We start from the raw sequence: 20,491 nt of genomic DNA on the forward strand, positions 1-20,491 counted from the left end.
CTCTCTCGCCCACACTCTCTCTCCCTCTCTCACCCACACTCTCTCTCCCTCTCACCCACACTCTCTCTCCCTCTCTCGCCCACACTCTCTCTCCCTCTCTCACCCACACTCTCTCTCCCTCTCACCCACACTCTCTCTCCCTCTCTCGCCCACACTCTCTCTCCCTCTCTCACCCACACTCTCTCACCCTCTCTCTCTCTCCCACACTCTCTCTCTCTCACCCACACTCTCCCTCTCTCTCTCACCCACACTCTTTCTCCCTCTCTCACCCACATCTCTCTTCCTCTCTCACCCACACTCTCTCTCTCTCTCTCTCTCTCACCCACACACTCCCTCTCTCTCTCACCCACACTCTCTCTCCCTCTCTCACCCACACTCTCTCTCTCTCTCTCTCACCCACACTCTCTCTCTCTCACCCACACTCTCTCTCCCTCTCTCGCCCACACTCTCTCTCCCTCTCTCACCCACACTCTCTCTCCCTCTCACCCACACTCTGTCTGTCTCACCCACACTCTCTCTCTCACCCACACTCTGTCTGTCTCACCCACACTCTCTCTCCCTCTCTCACCCACACTCTCTGCCTGTCTCACCCACACTCTCTCCCTCTCTCACCCACACTCTCTCTCTCTCTCTTTCTCACCCACACTCTCTCTCCCTCTCTCGCCCACACTCTCTCTCTCTCTCTCTCACCCACACACTCCCTCTCTCTCTCACCCACACTCTCTCTCTCTCTCTCACCCACACACTCCCTCTCTCTCTCACCCACACTCTCTCCCTCTCACCCACACTCTCTCTCTCTCTCACCCACACTCTGTCTGTCACACCCACACTCTCTCTCACCCACACTCTCTGCCTGTCTCACCCACACTCTCTCCCTCTCACCCACACTCTCTCCCTCTCTCACCCACACTCTCTCTCCCTCTCTCGCCCACACTCTCTCTCCCTCTCTCACCCACACTCTCTCTCCCTCTCTCTCCCTCTCACCCAAACTCTCTCTCCCTCTCTCACCCACACTCTCTCTCCCTCTCTCACCCACACTCTCTCTCTCTCTCTCTCTCACCCACACTCTCTCTCTCTCACCCACACTCTCTCCCTCTCTCGCCCACACTCTCTCTCCCTCTCTCACCCACACTCTCTCTCCCTCTCACCCACACTCTCTCTCCCTCTCTCTCTCTCCCACACTCTCTCTCACCCACACTCTCCCTCTCTCACCCACACTCTCCCTCTCTCTCTCACACCCACACTCTCCCTCTCTCTCTCACCCACACTCTTTCTCCCTCTCTCACCCACACTCTCTCTTCCTCTCTCACCCACACACTCTCTCGCTCTCTTACCCACACTCTGTCTGTCTCACCCACACTCTCTCTCTCTCTCTCTCTCTCACCCACACACTCCCTCTCTCTCTCACCCACACTCTCTCTCCCTCTCTCACCCACACTCTCTCTCTCTCTCTCTCTCTCCCTCTCTCACCCACACTCTCTCTCCCTCTGTCACCCACACTCTCTCTCCCTCTGTCACCCACACTCTCCCTCCCTCTCTCACCCACACTCTCCCTCCCTCTCTCACCCACACTCTCCCTCCCTCTCTCACCCACACTCTCTCTCCCTCTCTCACCCACACTCTCTCTCCCTCTCTCACCCACACTCTCTCTCCCTCTCTCACCCACACTCTCTCTCCCTCTCTCACCCACACTCTCTCTCACCCTCACCCTCCCTCTCTCACCTTCTCCCTCTCTCTCCCTCTCTCTCCCTCTCTCTCCCTCTCTCTCCCTCTCTCACCCTCTCTCACCCTCTCACCCTCTCACCCTCTCTCTCTCTCTCTCTCTCACCCTCTCTCCCTCTCTCACCCTCTCTCCCTCTCTCACCCTCTCTCTCCCTCTCTCACCCTCTCTCTCTCTCACTCTCACACTCTCTCTCTCTCACCCTCACCCTCCCTCTCTCACCCTCACCCTCCCTCTCTCACCCTCACCCTCCCTCTCTCACCCTCACCCTCCCTCTCTCACCCTCCCTCTCTCACCCGCCCTCTCTCACCCGCCCTCTCTCACCCGCCCTCTCTCACCCGCCCTCTCTCACCCGCCCTCTCTCACCCGCCCCCTCTCACCCGCCCCCACTCACCCGCCCCCTCTCACCCGCCCCCTCTCACCCGCCCCCTCTCACCCGCCCCCTCTCACCCGCCCCCTCTCACCCGCCCCCTCTCACCCGCCCCCACTCACCCGCCCCCTCTCACCCGCTCTCTCTCACCCGCCCTCTCTCACCCGCCCTCTCTCACCCGCCCTCTCTCACCCGCCCGCTCTCACCCGCCCGCTCTCACCCGCCCTCTCACCCGCCCTCTCACCCGCCCTCTCACCCGCCCTCTCTCACCCGCCCTCTCTCACCCGCCCTCTCTCACCCGCCCTCTCTCACCCGCCCTCTCTCACCCGCCCTCTCTCACCCGCCCTCTCTCACCCGCCCTCTCTCACCCGCCCTCTCTCACCCGCCCTCTCTCACCCGCCCTCTCTCACCCGCCCTCTCTCACCCTCTCTCACCCTCTCTCACCCTCTCTCACCCTCTCTCACCCTCTCCCCCTCTCTCTCCCCCTCTCTCTCTCACTTACACTCTCTCTCTCTCTCTCTAATCTCACCCACACTCCCTCTCTCGCCCACACTCTCTCTCCTTCTCCAACCCACACTCTCTCTCCCTCTCTCCCTCTCTCACCCACACTCTCTCTCCCTCTTTCAACCACACTCTCTCTCCCTCTCTCACCCACACTCTCTGTCTGTCTCACCCACTGTCTCTCTCTCTCTCACCCACACTCTGTCTCCCTCTCTCACCCACACTCTGTCTCACCCACACTCTCTCTCTCTCACACCCACACGCTCTCTCCCTCTCTCGCCCACACTCTAGCTCCCTCTCACCCACACTATTTCTCCCTCTCTCACCCACACTCTCTCTTCCTCTCTCACCCACACTCTCTCTCCCTCTCTCACCCACACTCTGTCTGTCTCACCCACACTCTCTCTCTCTCTCTCTCTCTCTCTCACCCACACACTCCCTCTCTCTCTCACCCACACACTCTCTCCCTCTCTCACCCACACTCTGTCTGTCTCACCCACACTCTCTCTCTCTCTCTCTCTCACACCCACACACTCCCTCTCTCTCTCACCCACACTCTCTCTCTCTCTCTCTCACCCACACACTCCCTCTCTCTCTCACCCACACTCTCTCCCTCTCTCACCCACACTCTCTCTCTCTCTCTCTCACCCACACTCTGTCTGTCACACCCACACTCTCTCTCACCCACACTCTCTGCCTGTCTCACCCACTCTCTCTCCCTCTCTCACCCACACTCTCTCTCCCTCTCTCGCCCACACTCTCTCTCCCTCTCTCACCCACACTCTCTCTCCCTCTCTCACCCACACTCTCTCTCTCTCTCTCTCACCCACACTCTCTCTCTCTCACCCACACTCTCTCCCTCTCTCGCCCACACTTTCTCTCCCTCTCTCACCCACACTCTCTCTCCCTCTCACCCACACTCTCTCTCCCTCTCTCGCCCACACTCTCTCTCCCCCTCTCACCCACACTCTCTCTCCCTCTCTCTCTCTCCCACACACACTCTCTCACCCACACTCTCCCTCTCTCACCCACACTCTCCCTCTCTCTCTCTCTCAGACCCACACTCTCCCTCTCTCTCTCACCCACACTCTTTCTCCCTCTCTCACCCACACTCTCTCTCCCTCTCTCACCCACACTCTCCCTCTCTCTCTCACCCTCCCTCTCCCTCTCTCCCCCACACTCTCTCTCCCTCTCAGCCACACTCTCTCTCACCCTCTCTCTCTCACCCTCGCTCTCTCACACTCGCTCTCTCACCCTCACTCTCTCATCATCACCCTCCCTCTCTCACCCTCACCCTCCCTCCCTCACCCTCCCCCTCCCTCCCTCACCCTCCCCCTCCCTCCCTCACCCTCCCTCTCTCACCCTCACCCTCCCTCTCTCACCCTCACCCTCCCTCTCTCACCCTCCCTCTCTCACCCTCCCTCTCTCACCCTCCCTCTCTCACCCTCCCTCTCTCACCCTCCCTCTTTCACCCTCCCTCTCTCACCCACGCTCTCACCCACGCTCTCTCTCTCTCACCTCTCCCTCTCTCACCCTCACCCTCCCTCTCTCACCTCTCCCTCTCTCTCACCCTCACCCTCCCTCTCTCACCCTCACCCTCCCTCTCTCACCCTCACCCTCCCCCTCTCACCCGCCCCCTCTCACCCGCCCCCTCTCACCCGCCCCCTCTCACCCGCCCCCTCTCACCCGCCCTCTCTCACCCGCCCTCTCTCACCCGCCCTCTCTCACCCGCCCTCAATCACCCGCCCTCAATCACCCGCCCTCTCTCACCCGCCCTCTCTCACCCGCCCGCTCTCACCCGCCCGCTCTCACCCGCCCGCTCTCACCCGCCCGCTCTCACCCGCCCTCTCACCCGCCCTCTCACCCGCCCTCTCACCCGCCCTCTCTCACCCGCCCTCTCTCACCCGCCCTCTCTCACCCGCCCTCTCTCACCCGCCCTCTCTCACCCGCCCTCTCTCACCCGCCCTCTCTCACCCGCCCTCTCACCCGCCCTCTCACCCGCCCTCTCACCCGCCCTCTCACCCGCCCTCTCACCCGCCCTCTCACCCGCCCTCTCACCCGCCCTCTCTCACCCGCCCTCTCTCACCCGCCCTCTCTCACCCGCCCTCTCTCACCCGCCCTCTCTCACCCGCCCTCTCTCACCCGCCCTCTCTCACCCGCCCCCTCTCACCCGCCCCCTCTCACCCGCCCCCTCTCACCCGCCCCCTCTCACCCGCCCCCTCTCACCCGCCCCCTCTCACCCGCCCCCTCTCACCCGCCCCCTCTCACCCGCCCCCTCTCACCCGCCCCCTCTCACCCGCCCCCTCTCACCCGCCCCCTCTCACCCGCCCCCTCTCACCCGCCCCCTCTCACCCGCCCCCTCTCACCCGCCCCCTCTCACCCGCCCCCTCTCACCCGTCCCCTCTCACCCGCCCCCTCTCACCCGCCCCCTCTCACCCGCCCCCTCTCACCCGCCCCCTCTCACCCGCCCCCTCTCACCCGCCCCCTCTCACCCGCCCCCTCTCACCCGCCCCCTCTCACCCGCCCCCTCTCACCCGCCCCCTCTCACCCGCCCCCTCTCACCCGCCCCCTCTCACCCGCCCCCTCTCACCCGCCCCCTCTCACCCGCCCCCTCTCACCCGCCCCCTCTCACCCGCCCTCTCTCTCCCTCTCTCCCTCTCTCTCCCCCTCTCTCTCTCTCTCACCCACACTCTCTCTCCCTCTCTCGCCCACACTCTCTCTCGCTCTCTCACCCACACTCTCTCTCCCTCTCTCTCTCTCCCACACTCTCTCTCTCTCACCCACACTCTCCCTCTCTCTCTCACCCACACTCTTTCTCCCTCTCTCACCCACACTCTCTCTTCCTCTCTCACCCACACTCTCTCTCTCTCACCCACACACTCCCTCTCTCTCTCACCCACACTCTCTCCCTCTCTCACCCACACTCTCTCTCTCTCTCTCACCCACACTCTGTCTGTCACACCCACACTCTCTCTCACCCACACTCTCTGCCTGTCTCACCCACTCTCTCTCCCTCTCTCACCCACACTCTCTCTCCCTCTCTCGCCCACACTCTCTCTCCCTCTCTCACCCACACTCTCTCTCCCTCTCTCTCCCTCTCACCCACACTCTCTCTCCCTCTCTCACCCACACTCTCTCTCCCTCTCTCACCCACACTCACTCTCTCTCTCTCTCTCACCCACACTCTCTCTCTCTCACCCACACTCTCTCCCTCTCTCGCCCACACTTTCTCTCCCTCTCTCACCCACACTCTCTCTCCCTCTCGCCCACACTCTCTCTCCCTCGCTCACCCCACACTCTCTCTCTCTCTCTCTCCCACACTCTCTCTCTCACCCACACTCTCCCTCTCTCACCCACACTCTCCCTCTCTCTCTCTCTCACACCCACACTCTCCCTTTCTCTCTCACCCACACTCTTTCTCCCTCTCTCACCCACACTCTCTCTCCCTCTCTCACCCACACTCTCCCTCTCTCTCTCACCCTCCCTCTCCCTCTCTCCCCCACACTCTCTCTCCCTCTCACCCACACTCTCTCTCACCCTCGCTCTCTGACCCTCGCTCTCTCACACTCGCTCTCTCACACTCGCTCTCTCACCCTCACTCTCTCACCCTCACCCTACCTCTCTCACCCTCACCCTCCCTCCCTCACCCTCCCCCTCCCTCCCTCACCCTCCCCCTCCCTCCCTCACCCTCCCCCTCCCTCCCTCTCTCACCCTCCCTCTCTCACCCTCCCTCTCTCACCCTCACCCTCCCTCTCTCACCCTCCCTCTCTCACCCTCCCTCTCTCACCCTCCCTCTCTCACCCTCCCTCTCTCACCCTCCCTCTCTCACCCTCCCTCTCTCACCCTCCCTCTCTCACCCACGCTCTCTCTCTCTCACCTCTCCCTCTCTCACCCTCACCCTCCCTCTCTCACCTCTCCCTCTCTCACACTCTCACCCGCCCTCTCTCACCCGCCCTCTCACCCGCCCTCTCTCACCCGCCCTCTCTCACCCGCCCTCTCTCACCCGCCCTCTCTCACCCGCCCTCTCTCACCCGCCCTCTCTCACCCGCCCTCTCTCACCCGCCCTCTCTCACCCGCCCTCTCTCACCCGCCCTCTCTCACCCGCCCTCTCTCACCCGCCCTCTCTCACCCGCCCTCTCTCACCCGCCCTCTCTCACCCGCCCTCTCTCACCCGCCCTCTCTCACCCGCCCTCTCTCACCCGCCCTCTCTCACCCGCCCTCCCCCACCCGCCCTCCCTCACCCGCCCTCCCTCACCCGCCCTCTCTCACCCGCCCTCTCTCACCCGCCCTCTCTCACCCGCCCTCTCTCACCCGCCCTCTCTCACCCGCCCTCTCTCACCCGCCCCCTCTCACCCGCCCCTCTCACCCGCCCCCTCTCACCCGCCCCCTCTCACCCGCCCTCTCACCCGCCCTCTCACCCGCCCTCTCACCCGCCCTCTCACCCGCCCTCTCACCCGCCCTCTCTCACCCGCCCTCTCTCACCCGCCCTCTCTCACCCGCCCTCTCTCACCCGCCCTCTCTCACCCGCCCTCTCTCACCCGCCCTCTCTCACCCGCCCCCTCTCACCCGCCCCCTCTCACCCGCCCCCTCTCACCCGCCCCCTCTCACCCGCCCCCTCTCACCCGCCCCCTCTCACCCGCCCCCTCTCACCCGCCCCCTCTCACCCGCCCCCTCTCACCCGCCCCCTCTCACCCGCCCCCTCTCACCCGCCCCCTCTCACCCGCCCCCTCTCACCCGCCCCCTCTCACCCGCCCCCTCTCACCCGCCCCCTCTCACCCGCCCCCTCTCACCCGCCCCCTCTCACCCGCCCCCTCTCACCCGCCCCCTCTCACCCGCCCCCTCTCACCCGCCCCCTCTCACCCGCCCCCCTCTCACCCGCCCCCCTCTCACCCGCCCCCCTCTCACCCGCCCCCCTCTCACCCGCCCCCTCTCACCCGCCCCCTCTCACCCGCCCCCTCTCACCCGCCCCCTCTCACCCGCCCCCTCTCACCCGCCCCCTCTCACCCGCCCCCTCTCACCCGCCCCCTCTCACCCGCCCCCTCTCACCCGCCGCCTCTCACCCGCCGCCTCTCACCCGCCCCCTCTCACCCGCCCCCTCTCACCCGCCCCCTCTCACCCGCCCCCTCTCACCCGCCCCCTCTCACCCGCCCCCTCTCACCCGCCCCCTCTCACCCGCCCCCTCTCACCCGCCCCCTCTCACCCGCCCCCTCTCACCCGCCCCCTCTCACCCGCCCCCTCTCACCCGCCCCCTCTCACCCGCCCCCTCTCACCCGCCCCCTCTCACCCGCCCCCTCTCTCTCTCACTTACACTCTCTCTCTCTCTCTCTCTAATCTCACCCACACTCTCTCTCCCTCTCTCACTCGCACTCTCTCTCCCTCTCTCAACCGCACTCTCTCTCCCTCTCACCCACACTCTCTGTCTGTCTCACCCACTGTCTCTCCCTCTCTCACCCAATCTCTCTCTCTCTCTCTCACACCCACACTCTCCCTCTCTCTCTCACCCACACTCTCTCTCCCTCTCTCACCCACACTCTCTGTCTCACCCACACCCGCCCCCCCTCACCCGCCCCCTCACCCGCCCCCTCACCCGCCCCCTCACCCGCCCCCTCACCCGCCCCCTCACCCGCCCCCTCACCCGCCCCCTCACCCGCCCCCTCACCCGCCCCCTCACCCGCCCCCTCTCCCGCCCCCTCACCCGCCCTCTCTCACCCGCCCTCTCTCACCCGCCCTCTCTCACCCGCCCTCTCTCACCCGCCCTCTCTCACCCGCCCTCTCTCACCCGCCCTCTCTCACCCGCCCTCTCTCACCCGCCCTCTCTCACCCGCCCTCTCTCACCCGCCCTCTCTCACCCGCCCTCTCTCACCCGCCCTCTCTCACCCGCCCTCACCCGCCCTCACCCGCCCTCACCCGCCCTCTCTCACCCTCACCCGCCCTCTCTCACCCTCACCCGCCCTCTCTCACCCGCCCTCTCTCACCCGCCCTCTCTCACCCGCCCTCTCTCACCCGCCCTCTCTCACCCGCCCTCTCTCACCCGCCCTCTCTCACCCGCCCTCTCTCACCCGCCCTCTCTCACCCGCCCTCTCTCACCCACCCTCACCCGCCCTCTCTCACCCACCCTCACCCGCCCTCTCTCACCCGCCCTCACCCGCCCTCTCTCACCCGCCCTCACCCGCCCTCACCCGCCCTCTCTCACCCGCCCTCACCCGCCCTCTCTCACCCGCCCTCACCCGCCCTCACCCGCCCTCACCCGCCCTCTCTCACCCGCCCTCACCCGCCCTCTCTCACCCGCCCTCACCCGCCCTCACCCGCCCTCACCCGCCCTCTCTCACCCGCCCTCTCTCACCCTCCCTCTCTCACCCTCCCTCCCTCACCCTCCCTCTCTCACCCTCCCTCACCCTCTCTCCCTCTCTCCCTCTCTCACCCTCTCTCCCTCTCTCCCTCTCTCTCCCCCTCTCTCTCTCACTTACACTCTCTCTCTCTCTCATCTCACCCACACTCCCTCTCTCGCCCACACTCTCTCTCCCTCTCTCACTCACACTCTCTCTCCCTCTCTCAACCACACTCTCTCTCCCTCTCTCACCCACACTCTCTGTCTTTCTCACCCACTGTCTCTCCCTCTCTCACCCAATCTCTCTCTCTCTCACACCCACACTCTCCCTCCCTCTCTCACCCACACTCTCTCTCCCTCTCTCACCCACACTCTCTCTCTCTCACACCCACACTCTCTCTCTCTCACACCCACACTCTCTCTCTCTCACACCCACACTCTCCCTCTCTCTCTCTCTCTCACACCCACACTCTCTCTCCCTCTCTCACCCACACGCTCTCTCCCTCTCTCACCCACACTCTGTCTGTCTCACCCACATTCTCTCTCCCTCTCTCACCCACACTCTCTCCCTCTCTCCCCCACACTCTCTCTCCCTCTCTCACCCACACTCTCTCTCCCTCTCTCACCCACACACTCTCTCCCTCTCTCACCCACACTCTCTCTCCCTCTCACCCACACTCTCTCTCCCTCTCTCACCCACACTCTCTCCCTCTCTCACCCACACTCTCTCTCTCTCCCTCTCTCACCCACACACTCTCTCCCTCTCTCACCCACACACTCTCTCCCTCTCTCGCCCACACTCGCTCTCCTTCTCCAACCCACACTCTCTCTCCCTCTCTCACTCACACTCTCTCTCCCTCTCTCAACCACACTCTCTCTCCCTCTCTCACCCACACTCTCTGTCTGTCTCACCCACTGTCTCTCCCTCTCTCACCCAATCTCTCTCTCTCTCTCACACCCACACTCTCCCTCTCTCTCTCACCCACACTCTCTCTCCCTCTCTCACCCACACTCTCTGTCTCACCCACACTCTCTCTCTCTCACACCCACACTCTCCCTCTCTCTCTCTCTCACACCCACACTCTCTCACCCACACGCTCTCTCCCTCTCTCACCCACACTCTGTCTGTCTCACCCACATTCTCTCTCCCTCTCTCACCCACACTCTCTCCCTCTCTCACCCACACTCTGTCTCACCCACACTCTCTCTCCCTCTCTCACCCACACTCTCTCTCCCTCTCTCACCCACACTCTCTCTCCCTCTCACCCACACTCTCTCTCCCTCTCTCACCCACACTCTCTCCCTCTCTCACCCACCCACACTCACTCTCTCTCTCTCTCTCCCTCTCTCACCCACACACTCTCTACCTCTCTCACCCACACTCTCTCTCCCTCTCTCGCCCACACTCTCTGTCTGTCTCACCCACTGTCTCTCCCTCTCTCACCCAATCTCTCTCTCTCTCTCACACCCACACTCTCCCTCTCTCTCTCACCCACACTCTCTCTCCCTCTCTCACCCACACTCTCTGTCTCACCCACACTCTCTCTCTCTCACACCCACACTCTCCCTCTCTCTCTCTCTCTCACACCCACACTCTCTCTCCCTCTCTCACCCACACGCTCTCTCCCTCTCTCACCCACACACTCTCTCCCTCTCTCACCCACACTCTCTCTCCCTCTCTCACCCACACACTCTCTCCCTCTCTCACCCACACTCTCTCTCCCTCTCACCCACACTCTCTCTCCCTCTCTCACCCACACTCTCTCCCTCTCTCACCCACACTCTCTCTCTCTCTCTCCCTCTCTCACCCACACACTCTCTCCCTCTCTCACCCACACTCTCTCTCCCTCTCTCGCCCACACTCTCTCTCCTTCTCCAACCCACACTCTCTCTCCCTCTCTCACTCACATTCTCTCTCCCTCTCTCAACCACACTCTCTCTCCCTCTCTCACCCACACTCTGTCTGTCTCACCCACTGTCTCTCCCTCTCTCACCCAATCTCTCTCTCTCTCTCACACCCACACTCTCCCTCTCTCTCTCACCCACACTGTCTCTCCCTCTCTCACCCACACTCTCTCTCCCTCTCTCACCCACACTCTCTGTCTCACCCACACTCTCTCTCTCTCACACCCACACTCTCCCTCTCTCTCTCTCTCTCTCTCACACCCACACTCTCTCACCCACACGCTCTCTCCCTCTCTCACCCACACTCTGTCTGTCTCACCCACATTCTCTCTCCTTCTCTCACCCACACTCTCTCCCTCTCTCACCCACACTCTGTCTCACCCACACTCTCTCTCCCTCTCTCACCCACACTCTCTCTCCCTCTCTCACCCACACTCTCTCTCCCTCTCTCACCCACACACTCTCTCCCTCTCTCACCCACACTCTCTCTCCCTCTCACCCACACTCTCTCTCCCTCTCTCACCCACACTCTCTCCCTCTCTCACCCACACTCTCTCCCTCTCTCACCCACACTCACTGTCTCTCTCTCTCTCCCTCCCTCTCTCACCCACACTCTCTCTCCCTCTCTCGCCCACACTCTCTGTCTGTCTCACCCACTGTCTCTCCCTCTCTCACCCAATCTCTCTCTCTCTCTCTCACACCCACACTCTCCCTCTCTCTCTCACCCACACTCTCTCTCCCTCTCTCACCCACACTCTCTGTCTCACCCACACTCTCTCTCTCTCACACCCACACTCTCCCTCTCTCTCTCTCTCTCTCTCACACCCACACACTCTCTCCCTCTCTCACCCACACGCTCTCTCCCTCTCTCACCCACACTCTGTCTCACCCACATTCTCTCTCCCTCTCTCACCCACACTCTCTCCCTCTCTCACCCACACTCTCTCCCTCTCTCACCCACACTCTGTCTCACCCACACTCTCTCTCCCTCTCTCACCCACACTCTCTCTCCCTCTCTCACCCACACTCTCTCTCCCTCTCTCACCCACACACTCTCTCCCTCTCTCACCCACACACTCTCTCCCTCTCTCACCCACACTCTCTCTCCCTCTCACCCACACTCTCTCACCCACACTCTCTCCCTCTCTCACCCACACTCTCTCCCTCTCTCACCCACACTCTCTCTCTCTCTCCCTCTCTCACCCACACACTCTCTCCCTCTCTCACCCACACTCTCTCTCCCTCTCTCACCCACACTCTCTCTCTCTCTCTCACCCAACTCTGTCTCACCCACACTCTCTCTCACCCACACTCTCTGCCTGTCTCACCCACTCTCTCCCTCTCTCACCCACACTCTCTCTCCCTCTCTCGCCCACACTCCCTCTCCCTCTCTCACCCACACTCTCTCTCCCTCTCTCACCCACACTCTCTCTCCCTCTCTCTCTCACCCACACTCTCTCTCTCACCCACACTCTCCCTCTCTCACACCCACACTCTCCCTCTCTCTCTCACCCACACTGTTTCTCCCTCTCTCACCCACACTCTCTCTTCCTCTCTCACCCACACTCTCTCTCCCTCTCTCACCCACACTCTCTCTCCCTCTCTCACCCACACTCTCATTCTCTCCTACACTCTCTCTCTCTCTCTCTCACCCACACTCTCTGCCTGTCTCACCCACACTCTCTCTCCCCCAGACTCTCTCTCCCTCTCTCACCCACACTCTCTCTCCCTCTCTCACCCACACACACTCTCACCCACACACACTCTCACCCACACTCTCTCTCCCTCTCTCACCCACACTCTCTCTCCCTCTCTCACCCACACTCTCTCTCCCCCTCTCACCCACACCCTCACTCTCCCTCTCACCCACACTCTCTCTCCCTCTCTCACCCACACACTCTCTCCCCCTCTCACCCACACCCTCACTCTCCCTCTCACCCACACACTCTCTCCCCCTCTCACCCACACTCTCTCTCCCCCTCTCACCCACACCCTCACTCTCCCCCTCTCACCCACACCCTCACTCTCCCTCTCACCCACACACTCTCTCCCCCTCTCACCCACACTCTCTCTCCCTCTCTCACCCACACTCTCTCTCCCCCTCTCACCCACACCCTCACTCTCCCTCTCACCCACACTCTCTCTCCCTCTCTCACCCACACACTCTCTCCCCCTCTCACCCACACCCTCACTCTCCCTCTCACCCACACACTCTCTCCCCCTCTCACCCACACTCTCTCTCCCCCTCTCACCCACACCCTCACTCTCCCCCTCTCACCCACACCCTCACTCTCCCTCTCACCCACACACTCTCTCCCCCTCTCACCCACACTCTCTCTCCCTCTCTCACCCACACTCTCTCTCCCCCTCTCACCCACACCCTCACTCTCCCTCTCTCTCTCACACTGTCTCTGGACTGCTGGGAGGCGCTGATCCATGCCAGCTTTTCTGTCTGATCGGAGAGCTGAGCAGGCCGGCGAGGGCTCCAGTGTAAATGAGCCAGCCCCTTTGTAATGTTCGAGCAGAGAGAGAGTGACAAGGTATTCCTCGGGCTTGCGTGCTGCCCCTCTGCCACTTACTGACGACACACTGACATTACCAGGCAAATGGGAGACGAGGCAAAAAGGTCCCTGCTCGCTTTTCCTTTTGTGCTCTCTAATTGTTGTCATGGTTTGCTGAAGCCAGGCCAAGCCTCCCTGTGCCGAGCCCCCCTGTACCTCCCCCCGCGCTTGTGTGTTCTCTGCTATTATGTAGGCTGCCTCTCTCCAGTCTTTGAGTGATCAGTGGCTCGTAAAGGAAAAAAAAAAGGAGCTGTGCAGCAGTACAATTTCCGCCATTTTCCCTGCTCCCCTGGTGTAGTTTCTTTCTCCCTCGCTGTCGAGCCCAAGCCAAGGAGGGCTGTGTGAGTGTGGGGGGTTTTCTCCCCCCCCCCCCCCCCCCTGCGGCCCCTGCTGACTCCTCTTTTTCTTCCACCCCCCCCATAGAAACGCTTCATTAAGGGATTGAGGCAGTACGGCAAGAACTTCTTCAGGATTCGCAAAGAGCTGCTTCCAAATAAGGAGACGGTGAGTTTTCTGCCTCCCTCTCTTATTTAATTGATCTGTGTTTGGTTTCTGGAAATCAATCTGCTGCTGTTCGATTGGCTGCCTTTTCTTCTTGACTTGTGCTTTCCAAAACTTGTTGTGGAGATTGGAGGGGAAGCAGAGTGGGTTTGGGCTGAACAACAAAAGTGATTTCAACTATTAGCACAGAAATGTTTAATTAGTGCTGTGTTTGTCAATGAAAGCTCCTATTGCTACCTTACAGGTGCCATTTATCTAAGAGTGGTAAAAAAAATAAAATTCAGCTATGGCTGCAAGTGCGGCTTGAATAGTTCTTTTTCCCAGAGCATGGTGCTATATATGTGTGCTGTTTAAATTGCAAGCAAATTAATTTATCGCCCGTCAGCTCTCTTTCATTTTCTCCCTCTCTGCTGGTGAGGAACTTGCATACTATTGTGTAATGTTTTTCAGCAGGGGCTGATGTGCAAGTGACCTTCTGCTGCTGCCCCTTGTTTTCCAGTGTGTCCTTTTTCCTTTCTATTTGTTCAATCTTCAGGCAGACTCACTGAGGGCTCCGTGTCAGATACACTATCTTAACTTCTGACAAGGCACAACCAGCTAATTCACAGCTTGTGGTGGCTTTGAATGAGATTTGGAGGGGGGGGGGGCAGGGTTAAAGGTCCACGCTTCTTGTTTACAGAGTGAAGTAAATCAGGCACCAAACAAGTGGTAGTTTGTTTTAAGGCAGTGATGCCTATAGAAAGTTTCCTGCTGGGGTAACATGCATAAACAGTTTTGGTGTTCTGTCACCTTTGTTCTCCCATTGTGTGTGAAATCAAACAAAAAACCACTTATGCACATCTCCCTTGTTATGTTCTGAACTGTGTAAATGTTTTTATTTTCGACGCGGTGGGCCACCACTGATTTGCAGTTTCCACGTACCTAACTTAAGTGTTTTGGAGTTAGTTTGTGTATGTCCTTGCGATTTGAGTCATTTAACTCCCCATGGTCACACAAAATAAATCAACCATTTATTTTGTTAATTTGACAATTTAGTCTTTACCATGTGTAAAACGTGTCTCCGGGTGGGGGCAAAGGTTAGCACAAGATTTAAGGCATAGAATAATTTTTCATGACCCGGTGACTCTTTAGCATTTGATGACGAATACTTCTGGTCGTGGAGTAATTCTTCATGAAGAACACCACCATGACCTGTTTATCTTTGCATGTAAAAACATTGGGCTGGTTTAATGAATTTTTAAAATTGCATTGTAATCCTTTCCCGACCCCTGACCCAAAATTTCATAAATTGTCCTTTCTAGCCTTACAGAGAGCAAGTAGGTCACTGGCTTCCCCTAGCTGTGAAAATACTGGTGTAACTCATCTCCAGGTGGTAAAAAGGATGCCACAGTATATATAAATGTTCTTTAAACTTTTATCCCCCACCCCCATTACTTGTTGTCCCTTTTCCTCACCTCCTATTCTGCTACCTGTAGATTTCTCAGGCTTCCTTCTGCTTCCGAACATTTGTGGTCCCCTTATTGCTTCATTGTGACCTTGCATCAAAATCACTCGCCTGTATGAAAGGTGCAAGCTGCTTATTGTTTAAGAATTAATTTATCCATCACCTTTGCTTAAAGTTTTTAGCAAGTCTGTGAGTGAAATGGTAATCAAGATGATGTTTGAAGTCTTCCTTTCAAATATTGCAGTATCTTTCAAGCACATTGTTACTTGCTTAGCATAATTATCCACAGGCAAGCAGATTGAGTAACATCGGAAATGGAAGCAGCAAATTCTGGAAATACTCTGTCGACCCGGCAGCTTCTGCAGAAAGAGAAACAAGAGTAATATTTTAGATCAGTAACCGACCTGAAATGTTAGATCTGTTTCTCTCGCAGCACATGCTGCCTGACCCAATGTATTTTCAGCAATTTTCATTTTTATTTACGATTCCCAGCATCCACAATATTTTGTTTTGTATTAAATAATACAGAAGGTCTGGAGAGCCTAATCAGTACTCGTGGCACTATCCCTGCTCCGTGGGCATATTCAGAGGGTCGGCTGTTTGTAGTCCACTGGCAACCTGGCTGTAAGCTGACGAATCACGAATCTTACCATGCATATGAACTGCTGTTACTTTGGGCTTTATACCTCAGCTGTCACAGCAGTATCAATTGACTATCTCTTCCCCGATTGTTTTCCCCCCTCATATACATATATATCTATATATATTTTTTTTTAAACTTCTCGATGTCTTCTCTCCGTCTCATTATCAAAAACTGTTATCTCACAAATACTGGAGAGACAATCTGTCGCAAGGCCTCTGGCATTGCATCTGTACAACAACCAGCTCGAAAATGAACAAGATTGCTGTAGGATTACTTGCCCTCTGGGACGAGGAACACTGGTTTCTCTTTGCGGCTAAGCTGACTAAATGTGTACAGAAGCAGAAAGCTATTTTCCCTCTTGATCAGATCAGGTCATTCTGCTTTCCACAAACCCTCCCAAGCGCTGTTCTTCCCTGGCAATAGCTCAGAGGAATGTAAAAGCCGTATCCTCGCTGTGTTTTTATTGGGGGAGGTGAGTGCTACAGTGTCACATTGACTAAACTTGCTTTGTCCAGTATTATGGTGAAATAAATAATTCTGATGATGAGGCAGAAAAGGGAGTACGGTAAATATAAGGCCTAAAGTTTGTTCAATATGTGGGGTATTTAGCATGAAATGTAAGAAAAGTAAACTGGCTTTGGAGGGGGGGGAAAGAGAGAGAGCTTTTTAATGTTTGCTTTTAGGACATTAAATACGATATCTCATTTGTGATTTAGAGTAATTGGTGTCCATGAAGTGTAAGCGGAGATGTTTTGTTGTCTTTTTGGGAGAACTGCAATTGCACTTATGAATCCTGACTTGCAAAAATTTTCAATAAGGTCTGGCCATTTGGGTTATTATTGCAGACTCTGACTCCGTTCTCACCAGTTGCAAACTGCCATCACCCCCACCCACGTCCACCAAAGCTTTTGAATAACAGTTGGAGAAGACTTGCCAATTATTTAGCCTTGGAATGATATCGTTGATTATAACCCTGGCTCCACCCCCACTCACATGACTGTTACACCTCCTCGGGCGAATGTGGCTTATTCCTGTATCATATTTCAATACCACCTCTATAACCATTGAAAAGGATTGTTGACTATTATATGCAATTAGTTAATTGGGCCAAGCTTAAAAACAAAATTGAAAGTACGCTGCTGTAGAAGATGGAATTGTATTACCAATTAGTTCATATATCAACCGAGGGAACAAAAATAATGCACAAGTGAAATAGAGGGGAAAATTCTCCCTTTGGACCATTTCCATTATGCAATAGTAATCCATGATAGAGTCATCCAGTCTCGAAACGTTAGCTCCGTTCTCTCTCCACAGACGCTGCCAGACCTGCTGAGGTTGCTCAGCATTTTCTGTTTTTGTTTCAGATTGCAGTATTCGCAGTAATTTGCTTTTATCGCATGCAATTTTCCACTTGGTCTCTTGGTGTGACCACTTGTTCTTGTTTTTTTTCTTCACGAGGAAATAAAATCCCTTACAAATGTAAATTTGTGAATAGAACATTTATTGGGAGAGGGGGGTCAATCGCATTTTCTTCAATATAATGCAATTAGAAAAGATAATATGGTGCAGTTGACCAATGGAATATATTATATATCTTAACATTTTAAAAAAAATTTAGAATACCCAATTATTATTTTTTTCCAATTCGGGCAATTTAGTGTGGCCAATCCACCTAAACTGCACATCTTTGGGTTGTGGGGGGTGAAACCCACGCAGACACAGGGAGAATGTGCAAACTCCACACGGACAGTGACCCAGGCCAGGATTAGAACCCGGGTGCTCAGCGCCGCAGTCCCAGTGCTAACCACTGCACCACATGAGCCCTCTATATCTTAACATTAAATATTGGGAGTCATTAGCGTGTTTTGTTCTTCAGCCTCCATTTTAAAGTCACGGGTTCTATCTTTTTTATTTTCAAGATTAATTCCAATGTACACATGCAGCACCACCACTGGTAGGAGGATTTAATTACAGCAGTTCATATTATAAATATGTACTCCGCCAGTTCATAATGGGAAACGGTTACATTTAGTGCATGAAGGTACGAGAGATGTATTCCAATTGCATAATGCAAGTGATACATTGGAGGTACCTTTCCATGTATCCATGAGCAGTGCCACTGGAGATTGATACGTTAATTTGCAATGATAAGCCATGCAACTCTGTTTTGTCCCCAGGACAGGTAAATCTTTTTACTTGTGATCACAATACTCCCAATTACTGTAATGTTAACAAGAAAAACATTGATTTCAATGCCTAATAGCTGTCTGTTTCTGTTACCTCAATATTTGACATGATCGATACATGAATATATGAGCTTTTTTTTAAAATTTAGAGTACCCAATTCTTTTTTTCCCAATTAAGGGCCAATTTAGCGTGGCCAATCCACTTACCCTGAATATATAACTGAAATAGCGATTCAGTCGTCTCCTTGTAAGCCGTGCAATCCCACTTCTCTCCTTTTGAGCTTGGCCATTCATTGATTAATTTATTCTCATGACAGATGGAATTTATATTGTGTAATTTCTAAATTTTGTCATAAATAGCTTATTTGCATAAATGTTTGCAATTACCGATGGTGCTTCCTTGTTGCTGCTATGGCCTTTTTACCTAAACTGCCTTATTCAAAATTTAAAGTCATGACATTGGATCAAATATGGTTGTACCCTGGTTTTAAAAATTGATGAGGAGTAACCTCGTTTGGTTCACATTAATTAGATCAGTAATTTATGTACATAAAATATATGAATGAATTCAAACAAAAGAAGTAACTTGCTTGCTTGTGTATGTATGTTTGCTACCAGCACTATAGGACCAACATGGTTTAATCTTAAAAGTAGGCACAATAATTGTGGCAGTTAATGTCCTGTCACTTCCTAACACCTTGATATGATTGAACAATCCAAATGATAAACTGGGAGCACACAGCAAGAACATTTTTTCTCTTGTTTACTATAAAACTGTTTGCAAAAAAGATTTAACACACAGAAATTGCAGTAAACTTGGCTGATAATGTTGCATCTCTGGTAGTAGCTGGTGTTCTAGTGCACCTTGCCTAATCTTTCAGCTTTATGATAGCACACAGATATGCAATTATGTATATTGAAATAGAGAATTGTATTTTCCAAGAATTCCCTTGCAAGTATGTGCCGATGATTTATTCTGGTTGTAAAAGCATAATTTGATTTGTAATAGAACTAACCCAAATGTTTTGTTTTTTTACAAACCATTGCTTTTACTTAAACTAATTAACAACCACCTAACTGAACATTGGTTTCAGAATCTTTTTTCTGTTAATCTGCACCCGTGTATGGAACTGCTTCAATCCATGTGTAACTTTCATGTACTGCAGGTGTTTTTTTCCCAAAGAAAGAATGTTTTACTTTTGCTCATGAACCATAAACAGGCTGTTGCTCATTTCTAAATGCATCAATAGTGGCATATTTACATAAAAAAATTATTGTTTTATGCTAATCCAATTTTATCTTTATAAAGTACAGTACATAATACAGTGACTATGTTCCAATACAATCATTGTTCCAGCCATACAGATTGAAAGAGACAGCCTTGATCCCAAAATGCAGTTGAGAAGCCTGTCATGCTGGTTATAGAAATTGTGTTTGTTGATATAAAGAAGTTGTTCAACTGGTAATGCCACATAATTGTTTTCATAAAGCCAATCATGATCATCTTACTGTGAAATAAAGCAAATTCAATGGTTCAACCAGCCATTAATCTATGATAGTTGTAATTTGTGTTATTAGTCTACTAAAACTGTTTAACTATTCAAAGCAAATCCAATACATGCCAGAACAGTTGAATTAACAGGTCAGATTCCATATTCTTCATCCTGCTTTTGTAAATGGGAATTTTTTGGTTGTGCTTTTATATTGTGCAGTGTTATCATTGTAAAACGAGCAGGCAGTTGTTCATGTTTGCAAAGAGTCGACTTTACTTTAATTGCAACACCAGCTCAGTCATCTGTTTTTGTTCCCATGATGTGAATTTAGTTGGTTTTAATACAGCTGTCAGGAATTACATTGAGAGGTTCCATCCAGTGGGCAGCACGGTAGCACTGTGGATAGCACAATTGCTTCACAGCTCCAGGGTCCCAGGTTCAATTCCCCGCTTGGGTCGCTGTCTGTGTGGAGTCTGCACGTTCTCCCCATGTCTGCGTGGGTTTCCTCCGGGTGCTCCGGTTTCCTCCCACAGTCCAAAGATGTGCAGGTTAGGTGGATTGGCCGTGATAAATTGCCCTTAGTGTCCAAAATTGCCCTTAGTGTTGGGTGGGGTTGCTGGGTTGTGGGGATAGGGTGGAGGTGTTGACCTTGGGTAGGGTGCTCTCTCCAGGAGCCGGTACAGACTCGATGGGCCGAGTGGCCTCCTTCTGCACTGTAAATTCTATGAATCCAGTATGAGAATGCCATTTTCAAATTAATCTCAGACCTCCGTAAAGGACAGAAACATGCCCATGACTCTGGTAGTCATTCTACCTTCCAATTTTCACACATGCAATTA

The 20,491-nt window shown here is 55.2% G+C and overlaps 1 protein-coding gene across 13 annotated transcripts in view; it reads left to right on the forward strand.

Moving 5' to 3' along the window:
* Positions 1-20,491, forward strand: part of rerea (arginine-glutamic acid dipeptide (RE) repeats a) — a 708,059-nt gene that overhangs the window by 564,114 nt on the left and 123,454 nt on the right. For 12 of the 13 annotated variants that reach the window (XM_072477931.1, XM_072477930.1, XM_072477934.1 and 9 more), the window contains one exon: positions 13,809-13,889. The exons of the other annotated variant lie outside the window; for it this stretch is intronic. In XM_072477931.1, coding sequence (XP_072334032.1) covers positions 13,809-13,889 — 81 coding nt within the window. The remainder of the gene's footprint in view (positions 1-13,808; positions 13,890-20,491) is intronic. 13 annotated transcript variants of the gene reach the window in all.

Source organism: Scyliorhinus torazame, chromosome 16 (genome assembly GCF_047496885.1).
Source record: "Scyliorhinus torazame isolate Kashiwa2021f chromosome 16, sScyTor2.1, whole genome shotgun sequence".
In the NCBI taxonomy this organism is placed as follows: domain Eukaryota; kingdom Metazoa; phylum Chordata; class Chondrichthyes; order Carcharhiniformes; family Scyliorhinidae; genus Scyliorhinus; species Scyliorhinus torazame.